Genomic DNA, 24,629 nt, shown 5'->3' with positions numbered 1-24,629 from the left:
GAGGCAGCAGAATTGAAGAGATAGACTTGTTCTGTTCAGAAGTGAAAATTTGAAACTAGAGCTTCCCATCACCCAAGTGGTTAAAGGCTCACATCTAAAGAAGGAAGGGGACACCAATCCTGAATACTCTGGCAACGAATGGAGTGGAATTTCGTGTCCCCTTCCCCCTCATCTAGATCTTGGTTATCTCATGTATGTAATAGGTGTATTTTAAAAGTTTTTTTTTTTTTTTTGAGACAGTCTTATGCTGTCCAGGTTGAGCAGAAATCCTGGACGTCCGACTCCCGAATAGCTGGGAGTATGACTGCACCTAGCTTTCTCCCCTAATTTTCTTAAATGTTTAGTGCAACCACGGAATTAATGGGCAGAACTATCTGGGGAGACAAACGTTGGCTTATTGCACCCCTTCCCGACCACTTATACACCCTTTATTCTATTCTGGGTATGTGGAGACCTGTGAGACTTTTATGACTTTAAATGACAGGAACATTGAGTTGCACCCCTTCCTTCACCTCCCTCGCAGGCCATCTCGAAAAGGATAGGTTGAGGGTCCTCCGGAGTGCAGCGTCCCCCAAGCTATACTTTTCTTCTGCTCCTCCCTTCCAGGTCCCTTTTCCTAGTTCCTTTTCATTTTCTTCCGGCCCAAGGTCCATCCCAGGCTTTAGTAGTGGCAAAAGCTAGTCTAATCCCCTGGCGGCTGGCAGCTGGCGGCTGGTTGGACTCTGGGGCTGACGGCTAGGGTTGCACTTAAGATCAGACTGCAGATAGGTCTGGCGCCGCCCTCCACGGCCGCACCTGGGCGGAAGGGCAGTTCCGAGCGAGTGCTTAAAAGGGACTGCCGAGACCCTGCGATCACGTTCCTGCTGCTCCAGTCGAGACGGCCGGGGTTTCTCGAGACTGCGCAGGCGCGGGTTCCCTGTCGATCGCTGCAATTCCCAGAAGGCCTTGCAGCGTCCCTACGCCGAGGACGTCGCGCTCCAGACTCGCGGGCGCCAAAGGGCTCAGACTGCCGCCGCGCTGCATTATGGAACACAGAGTCTGAAAAACCCTGAGCACTAACTCCCCGACCGAGCTAGGCGCTTCCTTGGCTGGGGGGCGGGGCAAGGAAGAGCCGATATAAGGTTTCGTCATAAAACCGCGACCAGACAGGCGGCGCCATCTTCGAACTTGGACTTCCGGAAGGACTTTGGCGCGGGTGAGTGTACCGCAGCGGGGTGTGCGGGGGGCTGGCGATTACTCCTCCCCTTCTTTTGCAGTAGCGCGGAGACCTTGGGAACCAACTCCCGACTTCTCTCTTACCCCCGGGCACGGCGGCGCGCCCTCTGGCTTCTGCGCTCCCACAGAAATCCATCACGTTCGCACCTCCTTCCCCACCGTGGCCACCAAGCGTCCCCCATCTCCGAGCCGAGGGTCTGGCCTACTTCCTCCACGCGGTGTTCTAGCCTCGGCGCCGCGGTCTTTGCGCCTCTTGCACCCAGCAAACCTACAGTGGTCCTCAGTTTTGGGGAAATCGGGGTTCGCCTCTCACGCTGGCTAGTGGTGAAAGCTGCCCCCCACGGCCAGGTTTCAGGGGAGGGCTGGCGGTGGGCTCTGAAGTGGTAGCGGTCCTTTCTGGTGTGTCCCAGCCCTTTGCTTGAGATAGCTCTAGCCCCAGGGATTGTGCCCCGCGCGCTGTAGTCCCATTGGCGCAGCCAAGGGCCAGTTATGTTTCCCTGTCAGCTCCTTGTATCCTGCGCAAGTTGGCTGGCTCCTGGGGGAGATGGTGGTAGTGACTTGGATCCACCTGAGCTAACTCATTTTGCTGGAGAAGTGTAGGCGATGAACAAACTTCTTCACTCAAAGCCCTATTGTTACACAAGTCTTGCCAATATAACTTTTTGCCATCCTTATCAACTGTAGAGTTTTTTGGTTTTTTTAGAATGAGTTATTTTAAGCTTAAATGGACTTGTGGACTGAAATCGTGGGCTACAGGTTTTGGGGTTTTTTTTAAGTTTTTTTTTTTTTCTTTGTGCCGGTACAGGGCTTGAACTTAGAGCTTGAATGTAGTCCAGGAGCTTTTAAGCTCAAGGCCAGTGCTCTTATCATTTGAACCACACTTCCCCTTCTAGCTGTTTTTGGTTGTTAATTGGAGCTAAGAGTCTCTGAGATTTTTCTACCCAGGCTGGCTTTGAACCGGGATCCTCAGATCTCAGCCTCTGAGTAGCCAGGATTGTAGACGTGAGCCCTTGGCTCCCAGCTTCATCATTTATATGACTTTAGTTTCTTTCTCTGTGGCTGCCTTTTTTTTGCCATTGTCTTATGTCTTCTCTCTCTTTGATCTCTCACTGTGGTTCTTTTTCATTTTGTGTCACTCCTAAAACTTGAACTCAGAGTCTCGGCACTGTCCCCGAACATCTTTGCTGAAAGCTTGCACTCTTGAGCTTGAGCCACAGCTCAACCTCAGGCTTTTTTAAATATACATTTAATTGGAGATAAACTCCTGGGCTCTTTTTCAGGTGCTAGCTTCAAACCTTGATTCCAGATCTCAACCTCCTGAGTAGAGAGGATTGATTATAGGTGTCAGCTTGTTGGGTTTCAAGTATTGAGTCTGATCACCCCCCTTCATGCTAGTTTTTGTTGCATCTCCCCCTCCCCAGTTTTTCTGGGGCTCTGTGTGTGCCAGTGGCAGTCCTGGGGCTTGAACTCTTGACCTGGGTGCTGTCCCTGAGCTTTTGTGCTCAAGGCTAACTATCACTTGAGGCACTGCTCCACTTCCAAATTTTTTGGTAGTTTATTGGAGACAAAAGTCTCAAGGACTTTCCACCGGAAGCTGGCTTCAGACTTCTAGCCTCAAATCTCAATTTCCTGAGTAGCTAGGATTGCTGGTGTGAGCCACTGGAGCCCACAAAGCTTTCTGGAGCAATTTTAAAGGGTACTTTACACTTTTTTCCTTTTTTGGGGGGGTGGGGGTGGAGTCAGTCATGGGGCATGAACTCGGGGCCTGGGCACTGTCCCTGAGTTTTTCTGCTCAAGGCTAGTGCTCTGCCATTTGAGCTACAGCTCCACTTCCAGTTTTCTGTTGATTTATTGGAGATAAGAGTTTTCAAGGGACTTTCCTGTCCTGGCTGACTTCCAATTGTGATCCTTGAATCTCAGCCTCCTTGAGTAGCTGGGATCACAGGGGTGAACGCCCTCCCCCGCTTATACTTTTGTTTCTATTCTTAACTCTTTGTATAATATATGTAAATAGGAAGGTTTCATATTGGATACTTTTTGCTTAATACTCATTGAGTGGGATAGTTTTAGCAGATTTTCACTTAACAAAGAACAATGTAGGTGGATTCCTTGACTTCATTTTTCCTTCTCTGTCATGTATATAGTCTCTGTAGTACGTGATGTTACATTGTTTCTTTAGCACTATAGTTAAATGAATTGGATATTGTAGCTGTTTATAATCTGTTTAAAGTGTAGCATCTTCAAAGAAAACAGTTAGAAACTTGATTTCTGTAGTTTCTTTATTTCTTTTTAAGACAGCAGCTTATTTAGCCCAGAATAGTCTTGTACTCTTTGTCCTGCCTTTTCAGCCTTTAAGTGTTGAGATTACAGGTGTGTGTTACTATACCCAGAAATATTTATATATTTCTAGAAAGCTATTTGTCCAGCCCTGAATTTGTGTATTTTTATAGTATTTATAGCAGCACACTTTCCACTGAGCCCATCAACAGACCTATGGAAGTTTCCTTTCTGGTAGCTGAACTTTTTCTCCTCCTTTGTCCTGGGCAGACAGAGTGTTCTGGGCTAAAACTGGGCCCTTGAGGAGTTGTGGTTGCTCAGGCTTTTGAGATAGTAGTGTTTTCAGTCTGCTAATCTTTTTTGGTCAAAAGCTTGCCTATCTGATTGTCTGGGATTGAAAAGATTGGTGACAATTTAGTTCATTCTTTTTTGTTTTGTTTTGTTTTTGGTCTGTGGTGGGTCTTGAACTCTGAATCTGGGCACTGTCCCTGAGCTCTTTAGCTCAAGGCTAGTGCTCTACCACTTGAGGCACAGCCCTACTTCTGGTTTTCTAGTGGTTAATTGAAGAGAAGAGTCTCAGGGACTTTCCTGCCTGGACTGGCTCTGAACTGGGATCCTCAGATCTCAGCCTCCTGAGTAGCTAGGATTGTAGGCATAAGCCACCGGTGCCAGGCTTAATGTAGTTCATTCTTAAATGTGGAAAAGGTCTCTCTTCTCTCTTGGCAGTACTAGGGTTTGAACTCATGGCCTTGGGGTTGCTTTGCATGCACTCTACAATTGTTTATGGTCCTGCTCTGTAACTAGGTCTGAGATCCACCTGTTTTAGACTTCTGGAGTTGTTGGCATGACAAGAACATGTCAATGCATCCAGCTTCCTTCCAGTTGAGATAGAATCTTGAACTTTTTGTTTCTTTCTATGGGTTGTTTTGTTTTGGGTAGCTTGAACTCAGGGCCTGAGAGCTGTCCTTGAGTTTTTTTGTTCAATGCTGATGTTCTACCACTTGAGCCACATATCCCCACTTTCCCACTTTCAGCTTTTTGCTATTTCATTGTCGATACAGAGTCTCATGGACTTTCCTGCTGGGCTGGTTTCAAACCAAGATCCTCAACTTCTGCCTCCTGAATAGCTAGGATTACAAGTGTGGGCAATTAGACTTCCTTCCTTCTCTCTCTCTCCCCCCCCCCACCCCCCGCCCCTCCTCCTCCTTCTCCCCCCCCTCCTCCTCCTACTTCTCCCCCCTCCTCCTCCTACTTCTCCCCCCTCCTCCTCCTCCTCCTCCTCTTCTTGTTCTTGTTCTTCTTGCTGTTCTTCTTGTTCTTGTTTTTGTTCTTCTTCTTCTTCACCTGTGCCTGTGCCTGTGCCTGCCTGTCCTGGCTTGAATATAGGGCCTAGGCACTGTCCCTGAGCTTTTGCTCAAGGCTAGCACTCTACCATTTGAGCCAGAGCTCCATCAGCTTTTTGGGGGGTAGTTTATTGGGGATGAGTCTTGTAGACTTTCCTACATAGGCTGGCTTCAAACCATGATCCCCAGATCTCAACTTCCTGAGTAGTAAGATTACAGGCATGAGACACCAGTGCATGTTTTTTTTTGTTTTTTGTTTTTGATGGTAACTGGGGATTGAATTCAAGGCCTGGTGTTTGTTAGGCAAGTGCTCACCATTTTTGTCTTGGATATTTTGGGGACAGGGTTTCGCTAATGCCAGGGCTGACTTGGACTGAGGTCAGCCTGTGTGTCTGGGAATGACAGGCATGCATCCTTAAGGCTAGCCATTTTGCTTCATCCATGGCTAGGATAACAGATGCATACCACCAAGCTCAGCCAAAAGTCCCTTAATATAATAGGATGTCTTGGTTTCATGGCCTATCTGATACCTCCTCCCATTCTTTCAAGTTAAGATTGATATCCAGGCTCCAGAGAACTTCTTTCATTACTCCTTTATTACCACAGCTTGAATTTAGAGCCTGTGCTCACTTGGCTTTCTTGCCCATAGTTGGAGCTCTTCTAACTTGAGCCACTCCTCCATCCTGGGTTTTTGCTGTTAATTGGAGATGAAGTCTCTTGGACTTTTCTGTCTAGGCTGGCTTTGAACTATGATCCTCTAGGTCTCAGCCTCTTGAGCTAGGATTGCAAACATGAGCCACTGGTGTCTAGCTACAGTTATTTTTGAGCCTGTGACTTGTGTATTTACAGAATTAAGTGTTAGCTGTCCTTCAGTTTGGTAAGTTTTAAAGTACCTAGTTATTCACAAAATTATATTTATTATACCATATTACACTTTTTACATTTTACTATTACCCAAGGTATATTGCTAAAGCTGGGCTTTAGCAAACTCCTGGGCTCAATGGTTCTCCTTCAACTTTTCTAGTAGCTTGGACTAGCCTGTATCACCACACCAAGCTTGGCAATTATTTAAAATCTATTTTTGTCAGTTGTTACTGTTCCCTAGGTGCATAGTTTTTCTCTCCTTTTTTTTTTTTTTGGAGAAAGTGGTGGTGGTAGGATATATATATGACTTACTTTACTGTCTTTCAGGAAGAGGAGTTAAATAATTGTTCATTTATTGAAATATCCATACAAGAAAATGTGTGAATGTTAAATATGTGTGGTATTGTGTTTGGCACATAGTAGTCATTTAATTGATGGCAGCATATTTATTTGTTTCTTGTTCACTTCACTAGAACGTAAGTTCCTAGTCTGTCTTCTGTGGTTACACCAGATCTTAGAACAGCGCTTGACATAGAAGGTGCTGAGTAATTAGTCTGAATGAGTGAATGATGGACGATTTCGGGTTTCTAATTGTGTGGTGATAAAAGATAGGAAAAGAGAAAAATCTGAGCCTGTACAATTATCCTCTGCCTTTCACATTGATATGTCTTCATACAGGACAGCCATTTTGGGGGGTGCTGATGGATACCTGCGGGGTCGGCTATGTTGCCCTGGGGGAGGCCGGCCCCGTGGGGAACATGACTGTGGTAGATGCTCCTGGACAAGATGTGCTAAACCAGCTTGATATCAAGGGCTCCTCAGAAGCAACCAGTGTGGAGGCTTCCATAGAGATGTCACTGCCTACTCCTTTGACTGGATTTGAGGGTTCTCCTGATAAGAGGCTTTTCCCTCCAGACCAGGAAAGCCTTTCCAGACTGGAACATCAAGGTGGGTACCTCTGGGGTTTGTTGATTATTTCCCTTCTCTTTTTGGCTCCCCATAGTTAGGTTAAGATGAAAGAGACGTAAGAGTTTGTAGGATCTTTTTTTTTTTTTTGTCGGTTGTGCGGCTTGAACCCTGGGCTTGGGCCCTGTCCCTGCACTCTTCAGCTTAAGGCTAGCGCTTTACTGCTTGAGCCACAGCGCCACTTCTGGTTTTCAAGTGATTTATTGGAGATAAGAGTCTCACCCCGGGCTGGCTTTGAACCGCGATCCTCAGATCTCAGCCTCCTGAGTAGCTAGGATTATAGGCGTGAGCCACAGCACCCGGCTGTAAGAGTTTATTATAATCCTGGGTATATAATCTGTTCCAAAGAGGTTTGGCTCCGTTCTCATCTCATAGACCATATTCTTTTCTACAGATCTTTCTTCGGAGCTATCAAAGATCTCAAAGCCTAGGGCTTCACAGTCTTCCCGGAAGAGAGGTAGTGGGACACCAAAAGGTCCCAGAAGGCCCCAACAGCGTAAAACTCCATCCACCCCTCTGGTTCCTGCTCTCTTAGATCAGTCCAACCCTCTGTCTGCCCCTGTGCCTAAGAAACGAAGTCAAAAATCTAAGGGAGACCTGCTACTCCTGAAGTTGTCCAAAGGTCTAGAGCAGCCAGAGTCTCCACATCCAAAGAGGCCCCCTGAGGACTTTACCTCTCCTGAGGAACGACCCCGCCGAAGGGCTGCCCAAGTGTAAGGATTGTGGGGCATGGCCTGGTGGAGGGGGTGGAGGTGAGGGGATGAGGGTGGAGCAGATACGGAGAGATGGGAAGACTCTACAAGGTGTCAGGTAAGCTGGGGGGATGTCTGGTTGTGGGATCACGGGCACTCCTTTAGCTCTCACCTTAGCCACTTTTATGGTATGTGTTGCTAACTTTTTGTATCTAAGAGGCTTCTTTCTGCACCTCATATTCCATCACATTTTTTGTTTGTTTTTGTTTGTTTTGAGACAGGGTCTCGCTATGTAATAGACCAGGCTGGCCTGGAACTCGCGATCCTCCAGCCTCAGCCTCCCGAGTGCTGGGATTACAGGAGTGCACTACAACACCCGGCTCTCCATCACATTTTTCGCAGACTTCCCCCAGGTCTTCATTGCTATTTTACCACCCAGTATATTTCAGTATTTATGTGCCTTTCCTTTCATTTCCCTTGCCCTTTATGTTCTTTAATGTGGTAGAGTGAAAAGTGCATTGGCTTTGGAGTTGCAAGACCTAGATTCAGATTCCTTATTTGTTATCAGACTTGGCTAAGCCACGTCATTTAACTTTTCATCTGTTAAGGAGGAAGGGGAATTTAATGGCTACTTCGCAGGGTTCCTGGGAGGATCCAGTGAGTTGGGAATCGGTGAAGTCTGGGGAAGTAGGCTCTCAGGTAAAGGTTTGTGAGGATAGTGCTGATTCTTCCTACCCCACAGGGCACTTCTGTATCTTCAGGAAGTGGCTGCTGAGGAGCTCTCCACAGCTCTTCCTACTCCGGTGTCTTGTCCTCCTAAGAGTCCCAAGGTGAGCAGCCCCACCAAACCGAAGAAGATCCGGCAGCAGGCAGCCTGCCAAGGTGGGGACGAGGATGCTGCTGTGCAGGGTGAAGGCTTTGTTCTCAAGGTTGAGGCTGAAGAAGAAGAAGAAAGTGAAGGCCCAACTGAGAGCTTTTCTGATCCCGAACCTGCAGCACCCCGAAGCACCACACGAGGACCCGCGTCAGGGGTAATGAGAATGCACAAGAAAGCAGATGGGGAGATACTGGTCTTAGGGGGTCAGCCCCATGTTGAGCTTTGGCTCAGTTTTGTTTTTGTTTATAACTTTTTAAAGGAATGACTTCAAAAACATTGAGATGTTAGGGAGATTATAGGGGAAGTGTGTAATAAACAGGGTTGTTTACATTTATAATTGAATATACTAATCATGGAAGATTATAGGGGAAAGGTCTAGTAAACAAGAGTAATCAGGGCTGGGAAGGTGGCTCAGTAGTAGAGTGCTTGCCTTGCATGCATAAGGCCCTGGGTTTGATTCCTCAGCACCACATAAGCAGAAAAAGCTGGAAGTGGTGCTGTGGCTCAAGTGGTAGAGCACTAGCCTTGAGGTGAAGAGGTGAGGGGCAGCGCCCAGGCCCAAAGTTTAGGCCCCACGACCAACCAAAAAAAAAAAAAGAATAACCAATAATTGATTGTTCTGTACTAGGAAAAATAATCGTGAACAAAATTATGCCTGATAAAGTTTCAGTGAAGTCATTGTTAGACCAGGATACCAGGAGCAAAGAGAGGCAAGATGACTAACTGCTTGTTTCATAGAATAATGATAAAATAAATTGCGGTTGGAACATAAGGCCTAGGGTAAAATTCTAGGGGAGATGAAACTAGAAAGAGCAAAAAGAGCAAAATTGGCAGGAGCCAAAAATCACAATTGGTTTGGGGAGTTATATTCTTTAAAATTTTTTTGGCAGTACTGGCAGGGAAGGTAAACAATGCCAAAGAAGGTAAAAGTTGGGAAGGAAAGTGGTTTTCTGGGACTAGATTTTTTTTAGCCTAGATTTTAGCCTAGATTGCTCATTCCCTTACGTTTTCGCTGATTTGATTCTCAGAAGCAGAAGTCACACTGTCGAGGCTTGGCTCCCAATGGCTTACCCAATTACATCATGGCTCCTGTTTGGAAGTGCCTCCATCTCACCAAAGACCTGTGAGACTTGGGGGCTGGTGGAAAAGGGGCAGTGGAGGAATGCAGGGCAATCTAGAAAGTGAAGTGCTCAGGGGTGGAGCATGGTGATGACATGCATTCGTAAATGAATGCTACAAAGGCAAGAACTCCTTAAAATGAAATATAGAGGCTGGGGACATGGTTCAAGTGGTAGAGCACCTATGTAGCAAGAGTGGGATCTTGAGTTCAAACTTAAGGAATACTAATTAAACAACTCTTAATATGAGTGAAATATGATAAGTTCTGGTTGTCCGTTGTACTGGCCACATTGGTCAAGTATTGGTATACTGGATAGCACACACCACAGATAGATCATTTACCCTTACAGAAAGTTAAACTGGACAGCACAGCTGCAAAATCTCTGCTTCTTCACTGATGCTTCTTTTGTCTCTCTAGCCGAGAACAGCAACATTCGTTCTGGGAGTTTGCTGAATGGATTCCTGTAGCCTGGAAGTGGCAATTGCTATCTGAGCTGTAAGTTGAAGTGTATCCCTGAAGCTGAGGCTAGGTGGCAGAAGAGCGACATAGGACTATAGATACATAGTAGGCATCCTGGAATGGGTGAGACTTCCAAAATCAGGCTGTTCACTTTGCTTTCTTCCAGTGAGGCAGCTCCTTACCTGCCCCAGGAAGAGAAGTCTCCATTGTTTTCTGTACAACGTGAAGGACTTCCTGAGGATGGCACACTCTACCGCATAAACAGGTGAAGGTTGCCACTAAGCTTTTTTTTCTGATTCTAGGTGACAGGAAAATGAATGTTGAAGAGGATGACAAATTAGCCATGTTCTGATACTGGGCCTATTGATTCTAAGGACAGGTTTCCCACTTGACACTAGTTACTTCTTTCTAGTTTTCAGTGCTCAGCTCTACAGGAAGATTAGGGAAACTAGGAAGACTTAGGGGTCAAACCAGTTTACATAACAATGTACTCAGCCCTGGAAAGAATGATGAAATAATTCCAAATTAAAAACCTTCTATCTTTTGTTGTTGTTGGTTGTGGGGCTTGAACTCAGGGTTTAGGTGCTGTCCCTGAGTTCTTTTTACTGATGCTCTACCACTTTGAGCCACAGCGCTACTTCTGGTTTTCTGGTGTAACTGGGAGATAAGTCTCATGAACTTTCCTGCCTAGGCTGACTGAACCACAATCCTTAGATCTCAGCCTCCTGAATAACTAGGATTATAGATGTGAGCCACCAGTACCAAGCAAATGCCTTCTGTTTTTAAGCGGGGCTCATGCTTATAATCCTACCTACTCAGGAGGCTGAGATCTGAGGATAGCAGTTCAGAGCCAGCCTGGACAGGAAAGTCTGTGAGACTTTTTGTTTTTTGGGTCCAGTCGTGGGGCCTGAACTCTGGGCCTGGGCGTTGTTCCTCAGCTCTTCAGCTCAAGGCTAGCACTCTACCACTTGAGCCACAGCGCCACTTCTGGCCTTTTTCTTTTTTGCTTATGTGGTGCTGAGGAATCGAACCCAAGGCCTCATGCCTGCAAAGCAAGCTCTACCACTGAGCCACCTTCCCAGCCCCGTCTGTGAGACTTTTTATCTCCAATAAACCGCCAGAAAATGGAAAGTGACGCTGTAGCTCAAGTGGTAGAGTGCTTATCTTGAGCTGGAAAGCTGGGGGACAGCACCCAAGCCCAGAGTTCAAGCCCCATGACCAACCAAAAAAAAAGCCTATTTTTGATGATGAACTGGAGCTAGGAAGACATAGGGAAGCAAAAGGGCAGAGGGAAGGGAAGGAGGTACAAGTGCTCTCACCTGGAGACTGTCCTTGGTTTTTCAGGCCCTTGCTTAAGCCAGATCATACCTGCTCCACTGGAGCTCCCATTCCATCCTAATCTTTTACTAATGTTTTTGACTTTTCTCCAGGTTTAGTTCGATCTCAGCACATCCAGAGCGCTGGGATGTATCCTTCTTCACAGGGGGACCACTCTGGGCTCTGGACTGGTGTCCAGTGCCAGAGGGATCAGCAGCCTCGCAGTATGTGGCCCTTTTCTCCAGCCCTGACATGAATGAGACACATCCACTGAGCCGACTTCACTCAGGCCCTGGGCTGCTGCAGTTGTGGGGCCTTGGGACATTACAGCAAGAAAGCTGGTGAGGTGGGGTTGGGACACTGCCATGGGTAGATGGGTGAGGTAGAGAGGATGGGGGAAGGCTTGGATTGGGCTGAGTCGATCTCCAGTAGCCCTAGCCAGCTCTTCCTACCCACTGTCCCCACATGCTTTCTCTCTCCAGTCCTGACAATAGGGCTCACTTTGTCTATGGGATTGCTTGTGACAATGGCTGTATCTGGGACCTCAAGTTCTGCCCCAGTGGAGCATGGGAGCTTCCGGAAACCTCTCGGAAGGTACTTCCGTTGACGATGGGATGGCCCTGGGAGTTCTCAGCATTGGAGGCAGGAAGGCTGGATTGTGGTGGATAGAGATTTTCCAGCAACTCCATATCATGTTTTTAGGGATTAGCACCTCAAGTTTTCTGAGAAGCACCTATAGGGAGCAAGCCTCAGCCATGGGCCTGATTTCGTTTTCTCTCTTTCTCTCTCTCTCTCTCTCTCTCTAGGCTCCTCACCTGCCCCGGCTGGGTCTTTTGGCTCTCGCCTGCTCAGATGGAAAAGTGCTGCTGTTCAGTCTGCCACATCCTGAGGCCCTGCTAGCTCAGCAGTCCCTAGGTGAGGAGCAGAGCAAGCAAACAGGACTGCAGTCATGGGTGCGAAGCTTGCCTCCTCTGAAACTTCTCTGTAGCACAGAGCCTTAGTCATACCCACACCCACATTGTGACCACATTTGCTTTTGAGTTTGGACTTTTACTTACAGGATTATAACTGTACTCTTGTAGCCCTTTAGTTTTTATTTTCCCCTTCCTTATTGTCCTGGTTAGTCCCTTGCCTTTATTGCTGTCCTGATTAATTGGCTCTATGAAGAGCTACTATGAGCTAAGACCAACAAAGGTGAACTCTCCCTGTTGGGTGTGGGCTTGAACTCAGGGTCTGGGTGCTGTCACTGAGCTCTTTTGCTCAAGGCTAGCACTCTACCATTGAGCTGCAAGCCACTTCTAGTTTTCTATGGGTTAATTGGAAATAAGAGTCTCAAGGACTTTCCTGCCCAGGTTGGCTTCGAATCTTGATACTCAGATCTCAGCCTCCTGAGTAGCTAGGATTACAGGCATGAGCCACCAGTGCCCAGCTCCCAATTTGTATGTCAGACCTTTCACCCTATGCCAATATGCATATACACAGACCACAAAATATTGTCAGTACAGGGAGAAAATTAGAGTTCAGATGAGCAAGATGAGGGAAAGGTAGCTTCTGTGTGTTGAATGTATTTGTTTTTAACACTATTGAGTATTTAATGAAGAAAGCATCTGAGCATAAGCCCTGGGAAGTACTGTATATGGTGGTCTGGTGGAAAAGAGGGAATAGGTAGTAAGGAAGTAAAGAATGATGATTCTTTCAGAAAGTTTGGGTGGTAGCTGGATTGATTGAAGGAAAAAAGTTTTTTTAGTTGTGCTTATTTGTAGAGGAGACAATAGGACATGCTTACCTGGAAATATGAAAATGATCCACCAGGGAAAGAGCAAGTGGATAATGCAGGATAAAGGAAGAATGAACAAATGAGCAAAGTTCTAGAAACAGAAGAGAGTAGGGTCAAGGGATTAGCCATTCTGGCAGGAGCAAAGGAAGTATCAGGTATAACAGAAGAAGATGGGGACAGGTAGATTGTGGGTCAGAGATTTGATGGTGGAGGGGCCAAGAAGGTGGCTTAGTGGTAGAGTGTTTGCCTTGTATGCATGAGGCCCTAGGTTCAATTCCTCAGCACCACATAAGCAGAAAAGGCCAGAAGTGGCGCTGTGGCTCAATTGATAGAGCACTAGCCTTGAGCTGAAGACTGAGGGACCACCCAGGCCCAGACCTCAGGCCCCACAACTGACCAAAAAAAAAGAAAAGAAATTTGATGGTGGAAAGATAAAGGCTTTCTCAAGAAAGGATGAGGTGGGGCTGGGAATGCGATTTAGTGGTAAAGTGCTTGGCCTAGCATGCATGAGTTTGATTCCTCAGTACCATGTAAACAGAAAAAGCCACAAATGGCAGTGTGGGTCAAGTGGTAGAGTGCTAACCTTGAGCAAAAGAAGCTCAGGGACAGTGCCCAGGCCCTGAGTTCAAGCCCCAGGGCTGGAAAAAAAAAAAAAAAAAGATGAGGGAAAGTTGTCTATGTGTGAGGCTTTAACCTCAGAATAAGGCCTAGCAAGGAGCTCAAGCCTCTAATCAAAAACAATCAGCTACTGCTCTTTTTCCCTTACAGATTCAATGAGGCCTGCTATCTATAAGGTGAGTGAGGAACCTGCTGCCTTAGCTGAGGCTCTTCTCTTAGAGCCTTGCCTTACAAATGCTACACTGAGTTGTTTTGTACTTAGAAAATATGTCCCCACCTGCTGGATTAAACACGGATTTGAACCTTTGTTCCCAACAACTAGGATTCCTAACCCTAGTCCCAGCTCTTCTGTCCTTGCAGGTGCAGTGTGTAGCAACCCTTCAAGTGGGGTCTATGCAAGCTTCAGACCCATCTGAGTGTGGTCAGTGCCTTAGCCTGGCCTGGATGCCTACCAGGCCCCACCACCACCTGGCTGCTGGATACTATAATGGTAAAGCAAAATAAAATGTAAAGAGCTATTGTTCTTTTTTTTTTTGCTTGTCCTAGGATTGAACTCTGGGCCTGGGTGTTTTCCTTGAGTTTCTTTGGCTCAAGGCCAGCCCTTCACCACTTGAGCCACAGCACCTCTTCCAGCTTACTTTATTTTATTTTATTGTAAAGATGCTTACAGAAGGGTTACATTACATGAGTAAGGTTCTTCCAGCTTTTTCTGAGTAGTTTATTAGAGATACAAGTCCCACAAACTTTCCTTTCTGGACTGGCTTCCAACTGCAATCCTCAGATCTCAGCCTCCTGAGTAGCTAGGATCACAGGTATGAGCCACTGGCACCTAGCTAAGCCTATCTCTTAAAATGAAAAAACAATAAAACCAGGCATGTTAGTACAAGTCTATAATCCAAAACTCAGAAAGATAATGTCAGGATGATCAAGAGTTTAGACCCATTCTGGGTTACATAGCAAGTTCTAGCAAATGGACATAATTTTATGATTTTTCTGTACATAGAAGAAACTTTATTTATTTTTGTAAATGGGAACTTATTAGCTATAGCTCACACCTGTAATTCTAGTTACTCAGGAGGCTATCTGAGGTTCATGGTTCAGAGCTATCCCAGGCAGGAAAGTCTAGGAGACTCTTATCTCCAATAAACCACTAGAAAATGGGAAGTGGCATTATAGCTCAAGCGGTAGAGTGCTCACCTTGAGCTGAAGAGCTCAAGGGACAGCACCCAGGTCCAGAGTTCAAGCCCCACAACCAACAAAAAAAAAAAAACTTCATAGGTATTAAATTATAAAAAATTGTCTAGGAAAAAAAGCCACTGAAACTAGCACCAGTGGCTCACACCTGTAATCCTAGCTACCCAGGAAGCTGAGATCTGAGGATTGTGGTTCAGAGTCAGCTTAGGCAGGAAATGCTGTGAGACTCTACAAGTAACCACCACCGCTTGAGCCTCAGTGCTCAAGAGGTAGAGTGTTTACCTTCAACTGAAGAGCTCAGGGACAGCACCCAGGCCAAGTTAAAGCCCCACAACTGACCCCCCCAAAAAAAACAAAAACAAAAAAAACACTGAAATAATGGAAGATTCCTAATGTTAGGAATAGAAAATGAAGACAGTATAGATGATTCTTTCAGGAAGAATTAGTTTCTTGAAGATAATTTTAAGATTTTTTAAAAGCCAGGTGCTGGTAGCTTATAGCTATAATTCAAGCTAGTAATGATCTCTAATAGATCTAGCCTGGGCAGAAAGTTCTGAAAGACTATATCTCCAAAATAACCAGCAAAAAAATGAGCTTGAGGTGTGGCTCATGTTGTGGAGAACCAATCTAGCCAACACAAAGCGAGTTCGAACTCCAGTACCACCAAAAAAAATAATGACTGACATTAAGCAGTTAGGTGTGTGTGTGTGTGTGTGTGTGTGTGTGTGTGTGTGTGTGTTGTTTGTAGGGCCTGAATTCTGTTAGGGGTGTGTGTGTGTGTGTGTGTGTGTGTGTGTGTGTGTGTGTGTGTTGTTTGTAGGGCCTGAATTCTGGGCCTGGTGTGTGTGTGTGTGTGTGTGTGTGTGTGTGTGTGTGTGTGTTGTTTGTAGGGCCTGAATTCTGGGCCTGGGGTGTGTGTGTGTGTGTGTGTGTGTGTGTGTGTGTGTGTGTGTGTGTGTGTGTGTGTGTGTGTGTGTGTGTGTGTGTGTGTGTGTGTGTTGTTTGTAGGGCCTGAATTCTGGGCCTGGGGTGTGTGTGTGTGTGTGTGTGTGTGTGTGTGTGTGTGTGTGTGTGTGTGTGTGTGTGTGTGTGTGTGTGTGTGTGTGTGTTGTTTGTAGGGCCTGAATTCTGGGCCTGGCCGCTGACCCTTAGCTCTTCAGCTCAAGGCTAGCGCTCTACCAATTGAGCATAGTGCCACTTCCGGCTTTTTTGCTTATGTGATGCTAAGGAAAGGAATTGAACCCAGGGCCTCATGTATACAAGGCAAGCACTCTACCACTGAGCCATCTTTCTGGCCCCTTAGTTTATTCTTTTTTAAACAGCTTTCATTTTCAATCATCATTGGTAAACTTTGTTGAAATGATAAATCAGCACTCTTCTGGTGCTGGTGGTTTACTCCTATAATTCTAGCTACTCAGGAGGCTGAAATCTAAGGATCAGGGTTCAAAGCCAGCCTGAGCAAGAAAGTCTGTGAGACTCTTATCTCCAATCAGCCACCAAAAAACCAGAAGTGAAACTGTGTCTCAAAGTAGTTGAATAGTAGCCTTGAGCACAAAAGCTCAGTGACTATGTCCAGGCCCTGAGTTCAAGTCCCATGACTGACCAAAAACAACAAGTTAGCACTCATACTTCTTGTTATCCCTCCATCTTTTATTTTTCTTTTGGTGACCTTGTCAAGGTACATGCTTCATGCTGTTCTCTTATCTTAACTTCTAAAGTAACTTAGTAATTGTTTTCACTGATCCTGTAGTTCAGTCTTCCCCTCCATTGCTAAATTAATTTTATTGCATACCTTAATTCACTGTAATAGAAATGTTCCTGAATTTATGCGTAAATGGGATTTAGCTGCAAATATTTTTCTCTGCCATTGCTAAGATTTTTATTCCTGGTCTCTTTATCAAAGTTATACTTTTGAGTACTTCTCCTTTGTTACTCTGGTCAATGGTCATTTTGAGTTAGCCAGGTTAGTTTCTTTTCATCCTTTTTTTTGTTTGCTTGTTTTCCTTTTTTTTTTTCTGTACATTTTGTTGCTTTGGATTCCCTGCCTATTATACTTAAAAGAGGGTTAGGGATGAACAAGCACCTGTCTAGCACATTGCAAGCTCTGAGTTCAAGCCCCAGTACTCATCACTTAGCACCCAGCTTTACTTTGTTGTTGTTGTTTGTGGGGCTTGAACTCTAGGCCTGGTTTTTCAGCTCAAGGTGAGCACTCTACCACTTGAGCCACAGCACCACTTCTGGTTTTCGGGTGGTTAATAGGAGATAGAGTCTCACGGACTTTCCTGCCAGGGCTGGCTTTGAGCCACCGGCGCCCGGCTTTTTTTTTTTTTTTTTTAAACAGTTTCACTATATAGTCCAGATAGACTTCAAAACTATCAAATTTTCCTGCTTCAGTTTCCCGGAGTGCTGGGATTACAGGTGTGTAGCACTTTACCTATCTGGGTTTATGCTTTTTGCTTTATTTTTCTTGCCTTGTACAGCAATTTGTGAGTCTTGTACTTAGGGCCTAGGCACTGTCCCTGAGTTTTTTGGGAGTTTTTGTTGTTGTTGTTGTCGTTGTCGTTGTTGTTGTTGTCGTCATCGTTGTCAGACGTGGGGCTTGAACTTGGCCTGGGAGCTGTTCCTCTGCCAGGGCTGGCTTTGAACCGCAGTCCTCAGATCTCTGAGTAGCTAGGATTACAGGCGTGAGCCACCAACGCCCAGCTTTTGTGTTTTTTTTAAACCATACTTTTTTTTTTTTGCCTTTTGTTTTTTGGCATTGGGGATTGAACCCAGAATGTTGCACTTGCTAGGCAAGTGCTTCGCCACTGACCTACATCCCAGCCCTTCTCTCTCTCTCTCTCTTTTTTTTTTTTTTTTGCCAGTCCTGGGGCTTGAACTCAGGCCTGGGCTCTGTCCCTGAGCTTCTTTGTGCTCAAGGTTAGTACTTTACCACTTGAGCCACAGTGCCACTTCTGGCTTTTTTGAGTAGCTTATTGGAGATAAGAAAGTCAGGGGGACTTTTCTATCCAGGCTGGCTTCGAACCTTAATCCTCAGACCTCAAGCCTCATGGGTAGCTAGGATTATAGATATGAGCCACTGACACCCAGCATTTTGGGTTTTTTAATACCTTTATTTTGATTTTGGGAGTAAGAGGCCAGTACATTCAACTAGATACCTTTCAACTGCAAATCCAAAACTAAGCCATTACTTTTTGGTTGATAAGAACTGGGGCGAATATGTCAGGTAATGAATTTAAACCATACAGGACTATAGAAGAGCTAGTCATGATCCCCACAGTCTTCCACTGTAGTTTGGATCTGAGAGTAGAAGGAAAATAAAGGTCCTAAGAGCCCAGAGAAAGAAAAGAAATAAAAAACCAGCCTTTAATGTCTATGCATTCTGTCTCTTTTTCAGGCATGGTGGTTTTCTGGAACCTTCCCACTAACTCACCCCTGCAGAGGATACGGCTTTCTGATGGCTCCTTAAAACTCTACCCCTTCCATTGTTTCCTAGCCCATGATGAGGCTGTGCGTACAATTCAATGGTGCAAAGCTAACAGGTATGAAATAAGATCTGTGGAGAGTGAAGAAGAAACTAGAACAGACTGTTCATATTTGCTACTGATTTGGTCTTGCATCTTTTCAGTCATTTCCTAGTCTCTGCGGGGAGTGACCGGAAAATCAAATTCTGGGATCTTCGGCGACCTTATGAGCCAATAAACTGTATCAAGCGCTTCTTGAGTACAGAGCTGTCCTGGCTGTTACCCTACAACGGTGTCACTGTGGCTCAGGACAACTGCTATGCCTCGTACGGCAAGATGGAGATGGCAGCCCTGGGGAAGGGTCCTAAGGGTGGGGATGCGAAGCATCCAGATTGTGGGAAGATGAAGGTTGACAGGGTTTGAATTCTGAAAGGATTTGGGGAAAAGAAATCTATTTGATCTTAGAAAACAAAATTTTATTTCTTGTTTTCATACAGATATGGACTCTGTGGAATTCATTATATTGATGCTGGTTACCTTGGTTTCAAGGCCTATTTCACCGCTCCTCGAAAAGGCACTGTTTGGGTGAGCCTCTCTTCCACACTCTCCATTATACAGGGAAATGCCATTTACTCTATAATGCTAGTTAGGAACAGGTGGTTGGTGTTTGGGTAGAAGGAGAAGGCAGGTGTATCATAACTATATCATCAGGGACATGGGTTACAGAAAACTTTCTGGGCTTTTTTGGTGCTGATACTGAACTCTGGCACTCTCATGCAGCTTTTATTAAAAAAAAAAAGTTTACATTTGACCATATAAGATGATGTTAAGCGAAATGAACCCCAAGATAGGGACACAAGTGGTTTTTTTCTTTAATGTATTTATAATGTACTATATGATTTTTTTTTTTGTTTCTTTGGTATGTTCTTCCATCACGGTATAACCCATTTCACTGTATTTGATTTCAATACCCTGCATCTTGTATATACATTTTTCTAATTTGGGGAGGGGAAGGGAAATAACAAAATGCTTAAATAAGGATACAGCTCGACCCATTGTAACAATGAGATGTACAAGACACTATGTTGAAAACGAACTTTATAACTTCGGCAGGGGATGGGGAGGAAAAGAGGGAAAGTGGAGAGGTGGGGAGGGAAGGAATGGTGGGGAGAAAGAAAGACAGAGGAGGAGGTAACTGCTCAACGGGAAATGTACTCATTACCTTACTCATGTAACTGTAACCCCTCTGTACAGTATTTTTACAGTAAAAAACATAATAAAAAATAAAAACTATTTACTTTATAATTGTTATTATAAAGGTGATGCACTAAGGGACTGCAGTTACATAAGTCAGGTAATGAATATATATCCGTTCATACAGTGTCATCCCTTTTTTCACTTTACACAGGTTTTTTTTTGCTCGTGGCTGGCATTCTTTCTGTTGAGCCATACCTCTTGTGACTTTTTGCTGGGGGTTTTGTTTTTATGTGCCAGTTTTTAGGCTTGAACTCAGGGCCTGAGTGTTGTACCTGAGCATTTCTGCTCAAAGGCAGTACTCTACTACTTGAGCCACAGCTCCTTTTAAGAGTTTTGGTAGTTGGGATGGGAAGGTGGCTCAGTGGTAGAGTGCTTGCCTTGCATGCATGAGGCCCTGGGTTTGATTCCTCAGCACCACATAAGCAAAAAGAAAAAAGCTGGAAGTGGCGCTGTGGCTCAAGTGGTAGAGCGCTAACCTTGAGCTGAAGAGCTGAGGAACAGCGCCTAGGCCCAGAGTTCAGGCCCCACGACCGGACCCAAAAAAAAAAAAAAGATTTTGGTAGTTAATTGGAGATAAGATTCTCATGGATTTTACTGCCCAGGCTGGCTTGAGACCACAATCCTCATATTTCAGCCTCCTCCCAGCGTGCCTCTCCCCCCTCCCCCCGGCTAATTGAAGATAAGTGTCTCATAAGGATTCTTCTTTCTGGGCTGGCTTCAAACCTAGATAGTTCTTGCCTTTTGAGTAACTAGAATTACAGGTACGAGCCACTGGTGTCCAACCAAAACACTCTTTTTTTTTTTTTGCCCCCCCCACTCATTTTTATTTGTACCCTTTTACCCTCAAACTGCAGGCGTTATCAGTTCACAGAAATGAATGAGTAATCTATCTTCTTTCTTTCTTTCTTTCCTTCCTTCTTTCCTTCCTTCTTTCTTTCCTTCTTTCTTTTTTTCTTTCGTCAGTCATGGGGCTTGAACTCTGGGCCTGGGCACTGTCCCTGTGCTCTTCAGCTCAAAGCGAGGGCTCTACTGCTTAAGCCACAGTGCCACTTCCAGTTTTCTAGTGGTTTATTGAAGATACTAGTCTCAAGGACTTTCCTGCCAGGGCTGGCTTTGAACTGCAGTCCTCAGATCTCAGCCTCCTGAGTAGCTAGGATTACAGGCATAAGCCACCAGTGCTTGGCGTTAATCTGTCTTTCTTTATTAGAGTCTTTCAGGATCTGACTGGCTTGGGACAGTAGCTGCTGGAGATATATCTGGGGAGCTCATAGCAGCTATATTGCCTGATATGGCATCGAATCCAGTAAATGTCAAGAAACCTGCAGAGAGAAGATTCGTACGTATATGAACATCTAATGGCAATAACATTTGTTCGATCCTAATCCAATGTCCTGGCCAATTCCTGGTGGAGTGCAGATTAGTACTCAGTTTTCTAGCCCCAATATTGACTGTCTGTGAAAGACACCATAGCATTTATGTGTGTGTGTGTGTGTGTGTGTGTATACGTGTGTGTGTATACATGTGTGTGTACACCAGTACTGGGGCTTCCACTCAAGCCTTTGTGGTCTTGGAGTCCTTTGGACTGTTTTATGCTTACATTGGCTTTGAACCTTCATCCTCACAGTGTAATCTCCTAGTAACTGGAGTAAGCCACTAGCTCCTGGTTTTGGCATAATATTCCCTACATATTACTATTGAACTTTTTGTATATGTGTGTGCCGGTCCTAGTGTTTGAACTGTCCCTGAGCTTTTCTGCTTAAAGTTAGTGATCTACCACTTGAACCACAGTTCCCCTTCCAGTTCTTTTGGTAGTGCACTGGAGATGAGAGTCTCACAGACTTTCTTGCCCTGGGTAGCTTCTAATGGCAGTCCTCAGATCTCAGCCTCCTAAGTATTAGCTAGAATTACAGGCATGAGCCACCAGCACCCAGTTCCATATTACCACTGAGTATGGTTTTTGTTTATTTCAAGCCCCAGTACTGGCACAAAACAAAAATTCAGGGTCTTGAGGTCTTACTCATTAAGACTTTGCTGCCCCAAGCCAATTTCCTCTGTGTTTTTCCGATTTCCTCTTATGTTTTCACTTTTAGTATTATAAAACCTAATCTCATCGTCTCCTTTGTAGCCTATATATAAAGCAGATCTGATCCCATATCAGGACAGTTCTGAAGAACAAGAATATACTTCTGCTTCATCTGGGACTCCCAACCCTCCCAAAGCTAAAACATACGCTGAAACTATCAACCATCACTACTTGCTTTTTCAGGACACAGATTTGGTAAGTCAAGGCTAGGAGACTGAGTGTGATTATTAATTAGAAAAGGTGGAAATGTTTAGTCCTGTGTAGTAGGAAATTCTAAGGAGTTTGAGGGCAGAGTTACAAAACTAAAGCTACTTGCTTTCTCTCTCTTCTGCTTCCCAGGGTTCCTTCCACAATCTGCTCCGTAGAGAACCAATGTTGCGTATGCAGGAAGGTGAAGGGCATGCTCAGCTTTGCCTGGATAGGCTGCAGCTTGAAGCTATTCATAAGGTGAATCTTGTTTCATCTTCTCTCCCTCCATTCTCATTTTCTCCCAACTCTGAACTTGTCACCAATGATATGTGAGATGAAAAGGAACAGATGGCTAAGGAGGAAAACAACTTTGCCAACTCCTGTAGCATAAGATGTACTTCACTCATGGCTTTTCATTTCTATCTCTCTCACCTCATGGTTCTGTCCTCTTAGATTGTAATCTATTTTTGCTTATGCAACTAGGAGTCAACCTAAAACATGACTTCTGATCTTCTCTTTGGTTTTCCACTTCTTTGCACAGGTACGTTTCAGCCCAAACCTGGACTCCTATGGATGGCTGGTATCTGGGGGGCAGTCAGGGCTGGTTCGGATCCATTTTATCCGTGGACTCACCTCCCCATTGGGCCACCGTTTACAGCTTGAGAGCCAAACCCACTTCAGTGCTATGTTCCAACCATCTTTTCCAACAGAAGGGCTGAGTTTTCCTCCAGCCAGCCATTGCTTTCTGCCCAATCCCTAGTCTTAGTCCACACAGGACCCTTGAAATGAAGTCTGCCAAGAACAAATGGTCTCCATGCACAGAGCCATAGGAACTGGGCCCTTCCTGGACAGTGATGGTGCCAGGCCTGGATTTTTAGGCCTACCTCCCCAGGACTCCTTAAGTTCCTGTCCTTCCACAGACTTCATAGCCTCCTGCGGGTAGGGGGGCTCTCTCACTACAGTGAATTTCTTTACCTAAAATGATGGCTCACAAGAAACACTCAGGCCTGACCTAGGCTTGGGAGTCAAATTGCTCATATTGAGCATATTGTGAAGTGGGTAAAGCTAAGTAAAGGTACTGGGTGTTTTTGAGACCACTTGTGAGTGGGTGTTTGGAGAATCAGAAAGGGTATCGATTTGAAGGCTCCTTTTTCAGGATCCAGTGTTACTGCCTTCCTAAACTTCCTCTTCAGAGGAACCAACACACAGGCCCAAAAGTGGTGGCAGTAATTAATCGGACTGAAGCTGCTTATAATACTTTGAGGAATACAGCAAACACCCTACCAATAGAATAGTGGCTTAGCTCTTACTTGCTCCTGCTTATGAAATATTCCCAATCACTGGTCAATTGACCATACTTGAACACTCTTAGAAGAGTTTTTGAAAACCTTTCTTTAAAGCTGGGCATGATGGTACATGCCTTTAATTCCCAGCATTTGGGAGGCTGAGGCAGGAGGATCATGAATTCAAGGCCAGCCTGAGCTATATAATGAGACCTTGTCTCATAAAACAAACTTCTTTTATATCAAGTTAGAATATACCTTTATTAATTTTACTCATGGGTATTAGGAAACCTAGTTATTCTTCCCTGTGACTACCCTTTTAAGTAGTTAACAATAGCTATCATGTGTTTCCCAAGTCTTTTTATCCTCTAGATTAAATATCTTCAGTTATTTGAACCATTCTTTTACACGTCATGATTTTTGATCCTTTATGATATGGTCACATTGTTGACTTATTAAACATGTTTATTTAAACTCTATAGGAGGTGTTCAGAACTGAAGTACAATAATGTAGTATATTGTTGTCTTGATAAGAGTGCTCTAATGGGATGCTACACACTCATTGTCTACAGTACAATACAATACAATACAATACAATACGGCTTTCTAAAGCACAGGCACACTCCAGCCTTGGGCTACACAGGAGTACAAGCTGAAGCTTGGAGGAAGGTGGATGATTGGAGGTTACTAGGAAATGGAAAACCAAGCAGCCAGCTCCCTCTTGGAATGGATTCAAATTAGTTTGCTGGTTCAGGTATCTGATTTTTCTCAGAAAGATTTTTCTTTCTGCTTGTGTAGGCAAACTTATCATGTCAGAAAACCTTTAAGAAATGAAGAAACAAAAGTTGGACACTGCTGGCTCACTCCTATAATCCTAGCTACTCAACCGGCTAAGATGTGAAGAATGTAGTTTAGAGCCAACTTGGACAGACAAATCCAAGAGAAACATCTCTAATTAGTAAGCAAAAACGTGGAACTGGAGGTGTGGCCCAAGTGGTGTAGCTCCAGCTGTAATGGAGGGGAAAGCAACAAGCACTAGCACAAGGCCCTGAGTTCAAGCCCCAGTGTTGGCACACTCACAAAAAAAAAATTTCAAGTAGTGCAGTCCCCTTCTGTTACTAAAGAGGAAGCAGACCTGGAGGTGGCCCAGGTCTACTAGAAGCAGAGGAACCACAGCCTGTGAAGAGGAGTCAAGTGCTGCAACACTGATGACCCAGATATGTGCTGATTTGCATAATAGTCTGGGAATGTGGTAGAGTGCTTGCCTAACATGCATTAAGCCCTGGGTTCCATTCCTCAGTACCACATCAATAGAAAAACCAGGAATGGTGCTGTGGCTAAAGTGGTAGAGTGCTAGCTGAGCAAAAGAAGCTCAGGGATAGTGTCCAGGCCCTGAGTTCAAGCCCAAGGACTGGTCAAAAAATAATAACCAAGTACTGGTGCTGGGATTTGCATCCAAAATTTGACAAAAATACAAGTTTTCCAGCCTATATTTGGTCTCCTGTTGAAATTCCTTGGTAACCTAGCATGGTAATTTGAATCTAGGAACCTTTTAGTTAAATGCTGTGACTGGATTCTCCTCCACCCTTACTCATTCTTCAGTTTTTGTTTAAGGCAGGATTCTCCCTGCCTTA

At 44.9% G+C, this 24,629-nt stretch overlaps 1 protein-coding gene across 2 annotated transcripts; it reads left to right on the top strand.

The window, feature by feature from the left end:
* The first annotated feature begins 928 nt into the window (after nucleotides 1–928).
* Nucleotides 929–23,474, top strand: Gtf3c2 (general transcription factor IIIC subunit 2). Of its 2 annotated transcripts, XM_042696653.1 has the most exons (20): nucleotides 929–1,195; nucleotides 6,378–6,647; nucleotides 7,060–7,378; nucleotides 7,639–7,770; nucleotides 8,100–8,388; nucleotides 9,263–9,357; nucleotides 9,772–9,849; nucleotides 9,980–10,078; nucleotides 11,244–11,471; nucleotides 11,613–11,724; nucleotides 11,937–12,045; nucleotides 13,676–13,701; nucleotides 13,886–14,015; nucleotides 18,117–18,261; nucleotides 18,348–18,509; nucleotides 18,681–18,768; nucleotides 20,648–20,776; nucleotides 21,566–21,718; nucleotides 21,863–21,970; nucleotides 22,254–23,474. In XM_042696653.1, exons 2-20 carry the CDS (start codon nucleotides 6,401–6,403, stop codon nucleotides 22,470–22,472), a joined length of 2,868 nt encoding a protein of 955 aa, XP_042552587.1. In that variant the 5' UTR covers nucleotides 929–1,195; nucleotides 6,378–6,400; the 3' UTR covers nucleotides 22,473–23,474. The 2 variants fall into 2 exon arrangements, with proteins under 2 accessions (XP_042552587.1, XP_042552588.1); XM_042696654.1 differs by lacking the exon at nucleotides 7,639–7,770 and having other exon boundaries at nucleotides 930–1,195.
* Nucleotides 23,475–24,629: the final 1,155 nt, after the last annotated feature.

The sequence above is a fragment of the Dipodomys spectabilis genome, unplaced genomic scaffold (genome assembly GCF_019054845.1).
Source record: "Dipodomys spectabilis isolate Male_0828 unplaced genomic scaffold, ASM1905484v1 ptg000210l, whole genome shotgun sequence".
Classification (NCBI taxonomy): Eukaryota; Metazoa; Chordata; class Mammalia; order Rodentia; family Heteromyidae; genus Dipodomys; species Dipodomys spectabilis.
The sequence above is the reverse complement of the archived record's forward strand: the minus strand, read 5'-3'. Positions and strand labels throughout refer to the sequence as shown.

What these genes read in the sequence shown, in the direction of transcription:
- Gtf3c2 (XM_042696653.1), top strand. Translation starts at nt 6,401, where the DNA reads ATGGATACCTGCGGGGTCGGCTATGTTGCCCTGGGGGAGGCCGGCCCC. An exon ending in TGGCAATTGCTATCTGAGCT is followed by an intron (nt 9,850 to 9,979) that starts GTAAGTTGAAGT and finishes GCTTTCTTCCAG; the next exon opens with TGAGGCAGCTCCTTACCTGC. An exon ending in GCTAGCTCAGCAGTCCCTAG is followed by an intron (nt 12,046 to 13,675) that starts GTGAGGAGCAGA and finishes TTTCCCTTACAG; the next exon opens with ATTCAATGAGGCCTGCTATC.